This window comes from Lathamus discolor, chromosome 3 (assembly GCF_037157495.1).
Source record: "Lathamus discolor isolate bLatDis1 chromosome 3, bLatDis1.hap1, whole genome shotgun sequence".
In the NCBI taxonomy this organism is placed as follows: domain Eukaryota; kingdom Metazoa; phylum Chordata; class Aves; order Psittaciformes; family Psittacidae; genus Lathamus; species Lathamus discolor.
The window spans coordinates 65,870,457-65,883,819 of NC_088886.1; the positions used below are offsets into that span (position 1 = coordinate 65,870,457).

Consider the following 13,363-nt stretch of genomic DNA (forward strand, 5'->3'; position numbering starts at 1 on the left):
TCCCTTTGGAAGCATTCACAAGGGTGTCCTCTAATGGATTTCTGCAGCTTTGCCCTTGTCTTTGCTCCTTCCCAACTTGGCTGGCCCTTAACAAACCCCTGTGATGCCTCTAGTCTTGCAGAGGCAATGAAAAAGGCTGTTTCAGACATTTGAGTTTAAACCAAAATGAGACATCAATGTTCAAGCACACTGAAAACACCAAACCCAACCCAAGCTCTGAAACCATATGGCAACTCACTCATCAGCTTAAAAACCTGACTGTCACGGGGTAAGTTTGATTCTTTGTTGGGTTTGCACATGTCAGTAGATAAGAACCAGTGATGCCAAAAATGAATGTCAATCCCCTCACAGTTGTTTTGGAATGGGGTGAAATACCAATATAGAGCTCTGGGGCTTTATAACTTCATGTCGTTCTCCTCTCTTTAGCCATCACAAGTCGTGTCTAGTAAAATTCTGAGCCGTTATATCAGGTTCTCTATGGTTCATTGAGAAAGAACAAAGGGAACATTCTCTCCAAGGTTATAATTCTGACAGGGGCGGAGGGAAATAGTATCTAAGACCAGCTGAGAAAAGTTCTAGCAGCAGGACACTTATTAAAATAAGTATAGGCTAGAAGTCACAGTGATGCAGGCAGAAAAAAGCCTGCCTTGTAGCTTCAGTTCTGAAAGAAAACAAAAGTTTGATCCCAGAAGGAAACCTGAATATTTCTGAAAAGCTTGATAGCAATCTCTTAAGAAGCAGATTTGATATCAAAGTAACTCTGTTTGCTTTTCTCTGTAAGGTGCTGATTTGATTTCCCATTGGGCACCTAAGAAAAGAAGAAAACACCACCACACACACAAAGAAGGAAAACAAACAAAACCCACAGCTTCAGCACCATATGATCCCTCTTTTCAATAGCAGAGCACATGTTACACCAGTCTGGCCTGCTTCACCCTAACATGCTGCAACCTGTCTTCCTCACTGAACATGAGGAAGGCTGCGCATCCAGATTCATCCAGACATGTTTAAGTGAGACATACTTTGTCCTTAGTGAAACCCATTAGCAAAGTCTCCACGCCAAAAGCGCACAATGGAGTCAAAAATTTCCCTGTTGTTGAATGAGAACCACCTAGCATAGGATAGGCTTTGGAAAGCTGCAGAAACATGGTCAGACTTATTTCCCTATCTCTGCTTAGACTGAAATGTACACTGCTGGTTCAAGGTGCCTTAGAGCACTTAACACAGGACAAGCATGGGATCAATCAACTGAACGTAACAAAATACACAAGCTGACTCAAAGGAAAAGAAGTTTGAGTCCAGAGCTGGCCACAGAGATGCTGCAAGGGCTGGAGCAGCTCTGCTCTGGAGCCAGGCTGAGAGAGCTGGGCTGGGTCAGCCTGGAGAAGAGAAGGCTCCTGAAGGGGAGACCTTAGAGCAGCTCCAGTGCCTAAAGGGGCTACAGGAAACCTGGAGAGGGGCTTTGGACAAGTGCCTACAGGGACAGGACTATTCTATGGTTCTATGGAACAATGCTGTCTTACTGCTCACATTAAAACAAATATTTAAAAGTCTAACTAAAATTATCACACTTTCATACTTGCAAGGTTTCTAATATATAAATATTCTGACTTTTCACCACCTTCTCTACTTCCCCTATCTAGGAAAAGGATGAAGGTTGGAAAATGGCTCCAAGTAATTTCCTTTCAATAATGGAGGAAGGAAACAGTCAATACAAAGGTCAGTAGAAAAAGATAACAATTACAGCTGGAATGTTCTTCTAATTCAGCTTAATCTGAATGTCATTCTTATAAGGTCAAGCTGGGCAGCTGCCCAAACAACTGGAACATTACAGAAATGAGGACATTAGATTGAAAGGTATTTAGGAAAGGAGCCTGTCAGTAACTCAAGTCTTCTTAGGAGTCTCTCAAAATCATTGATCTAATGATACAGAAAGGTACATTTCTGTGAGTAAAAGTAACCAAACTAGAAGCAAAGTGCTGTAATGTTTGTGCAAGGGCTTTTCTGAGGGCAACAAAAGTGACATCTGAAATAATTCCAAAGCACTACTGTAAATGAAGCCTCAGCATTAATGTCTTCATGCTCCTGTAACTCTGCCTTCCTCTGTCCATGAATTCATTCACCTACACACAGTACAGCTACCTAAACATCACTGGAATTCATGAACACTACTATTCCTCTAGACCTGTATTGGGCAGTTTTACAAGTTGCTGAACTGCATTTGCTCAAGCTAAAGCACTTATTTTACATACTGTTGTTGGAAACACTTGTGTGACACCTACTTTCACACTGGAACAGCAAGAGTTTAAGTGGAGCAAGTCTAAAGCAGCCTAAATCATTACCTCCATCTTCCTGGGTTTTATTTTTGAAGTACCTTGTGCTATGAGGAAGCAAGATGCTATTTCCCCCATTACACAGCTGCCCAGTTCATACTTAGGACTTGCTTAGTGTTGCAGAGGATAGTTGAGTTCAACCCAAATACTCTATGGCCCAAACTCTGAAGTGTAGTGATATTACATATTTCTAATCGGGCATCACAAGATACAAATCCTTTTGCCAGGAGGTTGGAAGTGGCCTTTTTAAGAAGAGTTTCATGCTTCAGATACATTTATTTTCATGAACAGTCACAAGCTGTTATATGAAATTCAGGGATATTGGAATTAGCTACTGCTCTGCAGAGTGAACACTAATGCTGCTGAGATGGCCATGGTTAGCAGTCACATTAGTGCATTGGGCTGGTTTTTGAGTCCTGAGCTAGAGGTATGCATATGAAATAATCCACAGAGAAGCACACATGCTATTTTAGAAGAGGTCATATAAATTGTGTTGCGTACACACACACATGCAATAAATAGCTCCTGTAGCTGGATGACCCTGTTTGTAGCAGAATACCAGGCTCTTTTGACCAGCCAGTGCAAACACAACATCCTCAGCCTTCTGGTCTTGCTTTAAACTAAACCTTAAAGCATTCTGTTGGTCTATAAAAGAACAACACAGCATCTAACACCTTGGAGTTATTGATCACTTCTTTTAAAGTGGAGGGCCTCTAACCTAGTGGCTAATATAGGACTTGGAATGGCAGAGGCAGCTGCCTAACCTGTGGGGATGTCACTGGTTTGCCTGCAGTGGATATTAACCACTCATCAAGTCACAAACAGCAATAAACAATTAAGATTAAAAAGACCCCAAAGAACAAGAATCTACAGATCCCTTTAAACCCAGTTCCTCTGTGAAACAGCACTTGGTGACCCAGTCAGAAAAGTGTTTAAAACCTCATATAACTCCCATGTAACATCCCCTTTCCCCAAGGCTGAAATTCCAGCCTGGAAGAGGTACCTTTTAACTAGGGCAAATCAGCTTTCCCTCATAACATCCTACATGACATCTGTCATGCCATCTGATGACCTGCAAGTAATGTAAAGAAATTAATGTCTATACCTCCGAGTTTCTTTCCTCATTATCAAAGAAAATCCACCATCCTTCTCCATCTCTACCCTTTTCACTTGTGAAACCCAGAATACTCTCCTGAAAAAAACTATTCCCTATGTGTAAAGTCACAAATACCCTGCACATAATTGGACTCTGAAAATTTATAGGGAGTAGAAATAGCAGCCAGTGTTATAATAACTGGGCTCAAACTTGAATGGTCTCCTATGGGTACTGTGAAAACCTTCCTGAATTTACAGTGCCTTAGAAATGACAGTGGGTAGAAGGAAGAGTACCCTCTACAGAACAGATTCATAAAGGAACCTAAGTTTTCAAGTGTAATTCTTAATCATCTGGAAACTGAATTAGCACGTGCTGCTGGAGATTAGCTGTCATTTATAAAGATACTGTCAGGACTTAAAATGCAAGGAAATACAAGGTATGAATTGTCTTCCTTTAAATTACCTCCAAAAACATAGAGGATATTTCCGTTAAAAAGGCACCTTTTGCTATTAGTGGAGAATTCAGACATGCACCAAGCTTGCCAGACATAATTTAGTTTTCTTCCTAAGGAGCAAGCTGCAATCTGCCTCCATAAAAGTAAAGTTACAGGCTTTGGGGGGGGATGGGGCGGGGGGATATGATCATCGGTTTGCACAAGCTTCCTTTGTTAGGTCTCCTGATTACTTGTCCTTTACAGAACAGTAAGAAATAGAGGTGCATTACTGGGTGGGTCTTGCCTCTCTTTGGAAAAGACTTCATCTGCCTCTCAACTACTGCATCAAGCTTTAAGCTCCCCAAAGGCAAAACTTTCTCTGTGTTAGAAAGGACCTTAAAGCTCATCCAGTCCCAGCCCCCTGCCACTGGCAGGGACACCTTACACTAGAGCAGGTTGCTACAAGCCCCTGTGTCCAACCCGGCCTTGAACACTGCCAGGGATGGGGCAGCCACAGCTTCTCTGGGCACCCTGTGCCAGCGCCTCAGCACCCTCACAGGGAAGAGCTTCTGCCTAAGAGCTCATCTCAGTCTCCCCTCTTTTAGCTTAAAGCTTAAACCTACTCCATGCTCCTGGACCATATTTCAGCCTCATGTGAATTACTACAAAGGCTAACTCACAAGGTCGCCTCAGCTTTAACTTAGCATTAGATAACTGAACAACAGAGAACAGGGAAACTTCCTGGTTTAAATTAAACACCTTCCTTTGGTCTCCAAACCTGCATTATACCAGCGAAGAGACACACAGAGAGCACACTCCTCAGGACAGGAGTCATTTTTGCCTGTTCATGGTAAAGATTTCAGCACTGTGCTATTAAACAGAGAGAAGAATGCCAACATTGGGCACAATATGGTTTGGTCAATACTGTGGTATCTGCTTTTGAAGGTGAACAACACACCAGGCATTCAGCTTCTCAACCTCCAAATGACAGCCTCTCCATCTCGTTATCCTCCTGAAGTCTGATGATAGCAATTTACAGCCCAAGGCAAGGAAAAAAGTTACCCTCAAGACTTACAGATCCTAACAAAACAGGGCTCTGCGACGGGGAAGGGTCCCTAGAGCCTGCTACTTTCATACAGCTAGTAATTTGATAGAAGCTGCTGACTAGTACCTATTTTTTGCCCCCAGCAGCAGCTGGAGAAACCAATGGCTTCTGTAACTTTCTTCTCCTTTTTGCTTCCTTTTGGATAACAGCCGTTTGGCAGAACAGAGACGAGGGATGGGATTTTCTCCAGGATCACGACCCAGAGCTGATGAAAGAAGAGAAACGGGAAGAAGTGGAGAAGGAGATCAGAGTGCAGGTGTGCTTACAATAGTCCAAGGGCACTAATAACGTGCACTGCCTGTGTATCTCTCTCTGCAGCTGTAAGAACTGGCCCTGGCATAGACCTTAGCTCCTTCCGGAGCCCCTGCGATCTGTTCTTTGCTTTAATGCTTGTTTAGCTGAACATTTGACTGAGGTGTGGTGGCACAACAGCAGACCTAGGTTAAACTCTGTCTGTCTGATAGGTTGATGCATTGATGCGGCAGAAACTGGAGAATCTCAAGCTGGCTGTGGATGGAGAGAAGAGTTCCAAAGCCAAGAAAGGGAAAAAGAGTGATAAGGTAAGAGCAGCAAGTTGGGAGAATTCAGAGTCTATCTCAATTCTCCACCCTGTATTCAGTGCAAACCCCAGTCTCACAGATACCAGTGTCGAAATACACACCCTAAACATTCATTGAATCTCAAGTCAGAACCATTTAAAAGTCTTTTTCCAGGGCCGTTTCCTTTAGCCATTATTATTCCTTAACCTTTATAAACATTGCATAGGACAAACTGAACTGTTCCAGAGATAAATCATTGCAAAATAGATCCGATTTTCAAGAGGGATACACACCCTATTGAAATCCTGTAATGCAGTCAAACAGGAAAATCCAAGCAATCCTTCTCTTGGAGGTGACATGTCCCGATTAATACAGTTTTCCAAGGAAGGCGGAGATCTGGGTGCCAGGAATTTTTCCAGCTGCTGGACTGGATAACATACAGCAAAATAATGCACTTTGAATGCTTTGGTGTAACCTTTCATTTACCCGTACAACACATAGACCACCTACAGCAGGTACACGTTAATTATGTTACTATTTACTATTGAAGGGTTTGGGAACTTACAATTAAGCCAATTAAATATAATGTAGCTCTTTAACCTGTTTTATGAGTTACCCACTGGAACACAGCACATGTCATGTTCACATCTATACACAGAATTCCACAGCTTGTGGTTCCCTAAATTCCTTATCCAAGCATTTAAACTATAGATCATGTCAGTGCAAAATAACTCAAAGCTTACAGACCCCACCGTTCAATCAGCAGATGCACTTCAAATCCTCAGGGCAAATAGCCAACCCTAATCTCATGTTGTATTTCATTTCTATAATCCTTTTAGCAAGCAAATACTTGCTGTTGCTGTACTTCTGCTCAAATTATCTCTAAAAATGTTCTTTCATCTGACAGGGGCAATTTAATAACACAAAACTGAAGCAGCTCTGAAAGCTGATACCAACTGGATTGCTGAATCCCTTTCAAAAATAGGGAGGCTGAAGATACACAGACAAAACATTGCAACCATCTTCCCAAAGTCATCATGGGCAGATGCATTTAGATCAGCTAAACTCTGCCTCAGAATGTCACACTAGAGTTATCAAGTGTTATGTTAGGAGTTGTTTGGGGTTTTTGAACTTTCAAGATAGGATTGGAATAGTTTGGGTGGAGGGAGGTTATTTAACTCTTGTTCTCCCAGCTTGTGCCAGTAGCCTGAGAGAACATGGTGGGAAAAGAGGGGGGGGAAAGTACTAATTGAGTAATACAAGTTCCCTAAAGACTTTATGGGGGGGGGACATGACACAGATGCAACCAAACAGTTGCCTGGGGTGGGGAATGGAAGGAAGTATGTGGTTTTAGTCAAAACACATCTTCCTTGTGCAGAACCATTTGAATTTGGCATTGGCAAAGGCTTTTTTTTCTAATTAGTATTTGCAGAAATACCCCAGTCCATAAACCGATGCATACCTCTGCACACAGCCTTCAGATCTGCTGCATGAAAATCTGGCCTCTATAACCAGAATCATATGAGCTGGAAAGTTTTAGAAGCAGCTTATTCATTTGTTATTCAGCAAAAATCCTCTATGCTTTCAAGGCATGTGTTACCCGTACCTCTCCCCCCAAATATGAGTGCAAGTAACAGTGGGTTTGAGTTCTCATTGTAGCCATGAACATGTCTGGAGCACAATGTAAAAGCATTCTCAGGAGGATTTTTCAGCTAAATTTTTCAACATTTTTCAGCTAAATCAAACCTTTTCTGCACTGTCAGTGCAGTGCAAGGGTCATTTTTTTAAGTGAACTGTTATAACTGGAATTTTCTGTCCAGGGACAGTTACCCCAGCTTCCCAATGCTACATTTGGCCATGCCCTGTGTGCTAAGGAAGGATTTCTTCTTTCTTTGCAGGAAGACACCACAGTAGAACTGAAGTGCTTTTTGTTGTCAGGGAGCACTCTATTGGACACCTTCCACTAGAACAGGGTGCTCCAAGCCCCTGTGTCCAACCTGGCCTTGAGCACTGCCAGGGATGAGGCAGCCACAGCTTCTCTGGGCACCCTGTGCCAGTGCCTCAGCACCCTCACAGGGAAGAGCTTCTTCCTTCTATCTAACCTGAACAGAAGGTCTAAGTCCACATCCAGCCTAGAGGAGACTGTTATAAAGCAGCTTTAGGGGAAAGAGAGAGGGCTAGCATCTGCCAAAGTGTTTGATGTCTAAAAGGTTGGTAGCATCCTCATCTCAGTGCATTCTTTTTACTGATACGTTATTCTGAGTCCTCCCTTTTCTGCTGACAGCCCAAGCTCAGCACAACCCACCAGCTTTACAAGAATTTCATCTAGATGGATGCCATGTACCCACCATAGTACGCAGAGGATTTAGCAGCCAATGGTGCTTGCCTTGGGAATCTGCAGTGAAGTAAACCACAACAGACCTAGCTTCTTTAAGCTGGGTTTCCACCCAACATCAGAGCTGGCAGATAAGCTCTCTGCAGTTATTGACCTGGAAGTTGTTTAAGTGCTTATCAGAGTGCTTTTTATTAAGCCCATTGTGCTGCTTTTCCTGCTCTGCTCCCCCAAGGGTTTGTTTCCATCCAAGCGCAGGTAAAGCATCCCATTGCAAGTGAGCACACCCACGCATACACAAAGGCATGGTGAGCACTGGGGGAGAAAAACAGAAAGAGGGGACACAGGAACCTAAGTGTGTAAATAGGCCTTGGTAGCATCTCAGTGCAGCTTTGGATATCAATGATGCAGTTGGGCAGAAGCAAAGAAAACCACAAAAGCAAAGTGATGACAAGAATATCAGCCTAAGTATAAAGACCTGATAAGAGCAAAGCCATAATGAATAAGGCCCAAAGACAGGCTGGGTCAAAACTGAGGAAAGGCTGGATTTGAGGGCAGTGACTCAGAACTGCTGTTGGATTTTCTCTATCTGATGGAGATTAGCATCCAGAGCTCTCAGCCAGCTGCAAGAGCTGTAACATCTTTGGATGCTGTAGCTAAATCCAACAGGGATCACAGCTCAGAGCTCCTAATTTAGTGAGAAGCTTAATAATTAGTGTGAACATAGAATCATAGAATGGTCTGGGTTGGAAAGGACCTAATGATTATACCTTTCCAGCCCCCTGCCACAGGCAGGATCACATTCCACTAGACAAGGCTGCTCCAAGTCCCATCCAACCTGGACGGAGCAGTCACAACTTTCTTGGGAAACCTGTTCCAACATCTTTTTCCCAGGACTTTTTCTGTAGAAGTATCAGAAGCTGCTGTCTATATCTTGGCATTGCAGAAAAGACTTAAACCAAAGCAGGTGCATGCACAAGCACCACACATGATCCAAGGAATCCACTCACTTCACACACTGCTGCTTACACACTATCATTTCCCTAAAGCCACAGGAGCGCTTTCCTCTTGGTACCTTCCCACAGACCTGGTAGCAGTAGCTGCTCACAGCTGATGGCAGCAGGATTCAGATAATCACAGCCAAAGGGTGATACAGATCCTGCAGTTCTAACATGGAACAGCTCCCTCAATGAGACATTTTGGCTACCCTGTGCCTTCTGGTGCCAGAGACACTGCTCTGGAGTCCAGTCTGAAATGAGGTCTGTGTTTGCTCATAGCAACCTCTGAGCTATTCAAACCATTTTCATGAGCCCACCCAGTAAGACAAGATACTACACTGAGCACAGAAGTCAGTCTGCTGTCATCTACCAACTAGTAGCTAATACAGTTCACTACCTGTGACTTACCAAAGCAGAAAATAACCAAGTGAATGGATGGCTACACAGAAGCTCGGCTGATATTTCGGAGACAGAAACAAGGAGATTTCCATTATAAATTATGAACATGTTCACATTCATTAAACATTATCATTTTCTAAATAAAAGCCATTCCCAATAAGGCATTTTGGAGAAAAGCCATTGTCTACAATTCGGAGTTCCCCTTATGGCATGTCTCAGTGTTTGCCAAATTCCCCATAAATGCCGTTTATGTTAATTAGGAAAACACATTTTCCCCCTGCATAGTTCATTTTTGTGTTGCTCTTGAGTTAGTTTATTGGTGAAGCTGCCTTGAGGACAATACCAGTTGGCCAATAAATTCAGCATATGCTTAGTGCCTTTACATAGGTAGAAATGAGCTTTTCTTCCCAGGCAGACCCCATGATATGTAATTTCTAGCTTGTTGAGAGAAAGCTAAAGAGGCAAAGCTGGAGAACAGCAGAAATAAACCGCTGACAGTCTATTTCCTCAAGTTGTTAAACCAGCGTGACACATGCTTTGTTCTTCCCGTTCCTTTGCTGCAAAACAAAGCCCCACTGGCACATTCTAATGAGTATTTGCTGCCAAGCTTATTTATGTACAGAAACCTGAGGTGTAGTTGGGTTGTTGGCTTTATTCCCATCCAAAACATAAGAACATCGCTTTTTCCCTGTTGGCTTATCCATATAGTTCTGGGGTTAGTTTATCTTTTCATCCAGATGATGTCTGTTGCCTTGCAAATAGTAACAGCCACTGACCCATTCACATTGTGATGTCCTTGGAAACGTACAATTGATGTGTTTGTGAACACTGCTCATCCATTCTAGGAAGACAAACACAAAAGAAACCAACCCAAAACCCCCAGCATTTTCCAGAGGATCGGATAGGATTCTTTAACTCAACAACACAGCCTCTAGAGCTCTGCAGAGCTTAAATGTAAGCCATGGAAGAAACCCCATGGTGCACAAATACTGCTGTATAAATAATTCCAATGAAGTAATTCTAAAGTGCTTTGCAGAACTTAAGTATGGACACGAGTGGTGGGCACTAACATGGAATAATGATGCCCTTTCCACAACTAATTATCCCTAACTGTATTTATGGCTTGTGAGCTGTAATTAGTGGAGGGGCTTGACATTACTGATTCACATCTTTCTTATTTCTGTTTTCCATGGGCTTTTTACAGTAGGTAGAGAAGTGCAACACAAGTCAGAATCTTCCCGTAGCTTAAGCATGCTGAAAATATCAGATAGGAATATGTTCAGATAGATGCAATAATCAGATAGCTATAGATAGGAACATCTCCTGTGCTCTTATAAATGGGGATATGACTTCCTTTCCCTTTAGGCATTCAAGGATATGATTATTCCCATTGCGTTCCTTCAGTGACAAGGGCCACATTCAAACACAAGCATTTGCTGTTCTGACCCTCCCTTTGCCTCAATACATTCAGAACAACATCTCTGTGCTAAGGTCGCTAATTCCTGTCTGGTTTTGTGGTCCTCAGAAGAAAACAACCACAAGGAAGAAGATATCTGAGCTGGAAGAAGATCTAACTCCTGACAGGTAAGGAGAGGACCTGCTTACCCAAGATTGAGTGCATCCTTTTTGCATTAGATATGCTATCAACCCATTCAATTTCTAATTAGAACACCAAATCCATCTCAACACTACTATGCTTACCAGCATCAGGAGCGCTACGATACATAAAACCTCTTTACTAACAGTTCTAAATATGAATGAAAAGCCTAGATGGTAAAACCCCCACTTTTACAAACACATATGCTTTACCCAAAACCATTTTTGCATTCCCAGTGAACACAGCAACCTACATACAGTCCCTTCCTGACCAATGGCTTTACAGCACAACAAATAACAGGCCAACAGAACACTGCTTTCATGCTCCATAACACAGATCCTAGTTTTCCCCAACTTCAACAACGCACACAGATTAAGATCCCTGTTCTGCAACACCACACCACCAGGGCCAGTCACCATCAGCTTCAGTCAGGTTAATTCCAGTATACAAAGGTGAGCGCATGCAACATATAGGTGGGATATAGGCCTCATTTGCCTGTTTCCCATCATCTCTGCAGGTACAGAAGCACCAAGCAGCTTTGTCAAGTGTCAGATTTTCCATTCCAGCTGAAACCTGATAAGGGAGACTGTAGGCAGGCCCCTGTACTCCATAAATCACCCTTCATGTACATATCATAAATCTTATTTATTATAGAATCATTGGATAGTTTGTGTTGGAAGGGACCTCAAAGCTCATCCAGTCCCAGCTACTGCCACGGGCAGGGACACCTTCCACTAGAGCAGGGTGCTCCAAGCCCCTGTGTCCATCCTGGCCTTGAACACTGCCAGGGATGGGGCAGCCACAGCTTCTCTGGGCACCCTGTGCCAGCACCTCAGCACCCTCACAGGGAAGAGCTTCTGCCTAAGAGCTCATCTCAGTCTCCCCTGTTCTGGCAGGTTAAAGTTCCCCTTGGCCTGTCCCTGCAGGCCCTTGTCCAAAGCCCTTCTCCAGGTTTCCTGTAGCCCCTTTAGGCACTGGAGCTGCTCCTCAGAGCAGCTCCCTTAAGAAGCATTCTTTTCTCCAGGCTGAACCAGCCCAGATCTCTCAGCCTCATCAGTAAGAATTAGAGTAGAATCATAGAATAGTTCAGGTTAAGATCATCTAGCTCCAACCACCTGCTGGAGTTTCAACAGACCTGGCAATTCCTTGGGCACCTTTGCTCTTTCAAGCATCCTTATTTTATTTGAAGGATTTGAGTGTATTTTTTTTCTGTGACACTACATTTTCAGTGATGTGCATTCCAGTGTGATGTATTCACTGACAATCCACTTCTTCACCTGTACACATGATACAAACAGAGATAGCACCACTGGAACCTGCTGACCCAGCAGCAGTGCACAGCAGAAGCAGACCCAGCTCCCAGGAGAGCAGCATTAAGGCAAACACCCTCAGTCACTGCAGGGGGAAGCACACGGGATTCACTCCATGAATCCATTTTTACAGGACATGCTCAGCAAGACCTGGACTAGATCATTTAGGGGGCTGGTGCTACACAGCCAGTGATCTCTCTACCTACTTGAAAATAAAGAACCTCTCCAAGCAAATATTTAGAGTAAATGTGTCATAGATTATAACAGAGCATGACCTCTCCTACAAAAACAGCACCAAAGTCTAACAAGGACACGCATATTCTGCACTTATAAAATTACTCTCGCACATACCTACTTCTTTACATATAAACTTAATACAACACACAGCCTTTTAAGAACACAAACTTTGTAGTAATGGCTTTAAATCAGAGCTCATCTGGTATTTTGGCTCCATGCACTGCTCTTCCCTGCTAAGCAGGGAAGGAGGAAGTATTACAGAAATAACTAAAAGAAGAAGAGGTTCAGCTTGGTTTTGGCATGGAGAACAGGGCACAGGGGGCTTCAGTCAACAAAGACTTATCACATCACACTTACTTGGAGGAGGCTCAGGGCATGCATCATTAAGCTTGCACGGTAAAAGTAATAAGACAGGAAAAGTAGAAGTCATGCTCCCAACAGAAGTGTCAGGTTAGTCCCACTCTACCTTCTGCTCGCTTTACGATGCATAGTCAACATAAATCACTGAGAGTAAGAGGCAGAGAGGCAAAAATCAACGCTGTTGAAGGTGAGTTCCAATCTGTATTTGCTTATTACTGCTCCTACACTAATTATGCCACTAACACTGCATAAACATGAAGCTTCCCAGCTGAAGAAGGCTGCAGACCTCAAATTAGATATATTTTATTAGCCAGCTGAGTGTCTCTATTGAATATTTTTGTTGTAGCCATACCAGAACATCCCAATTAAGATAGATGACAAAGGCAAAAAAAAGGGAAGAGGATGTGCAAAGTGCATAGTGAAAGACTTATAAAGGTTCAAGTCAGTATTGCTTATGCTAACGATACAAGAGTTTCCACCAGGCTTATTCATTTTATATAGTCCTTGAAGCAGTATCCATCTGTAGAACCTAGTGCCAAAAATGTCACTGAATTTGATACTTAGGTAGAACTCCTAAAGATATAGTGTGGAGAACATCCACATCCATAGACAACCAGGAACAAA

General features: G+C 43.0%; 1 protein-coding gene across 1 annotated transcript in view; it reads left to right on the plus strand.

Annotated features, from left to right (window-relative positions):
• The window catches only part of IQCA1 (IQ motif containing with AAA domain 1), a 95,134-nt gene that overhangs the window by 56,078 nt on the left and 25,693 nt on the right, over positions 1–13,363 (plus strand). The window contains exons 9-12 of the mRNA XM_065669639.1: positions 1,644–1,719; positions 5,117–5,223; positions 5,432–5,527; positions 10,761–10,819. Coding sequence (XP_065525711.1) covers positions 1,644–1,719; positions 5,117–5,223; positions 5,432–5,527; positions 10,761–10,819 — 338 coding nt within the window. The remainder of the gene's footprint in view (positions 1–1,643; positions 1,720–5,116; positions 5,224–5,431; positions 5,528–10,760; positions 10,820–13,363) is intronic.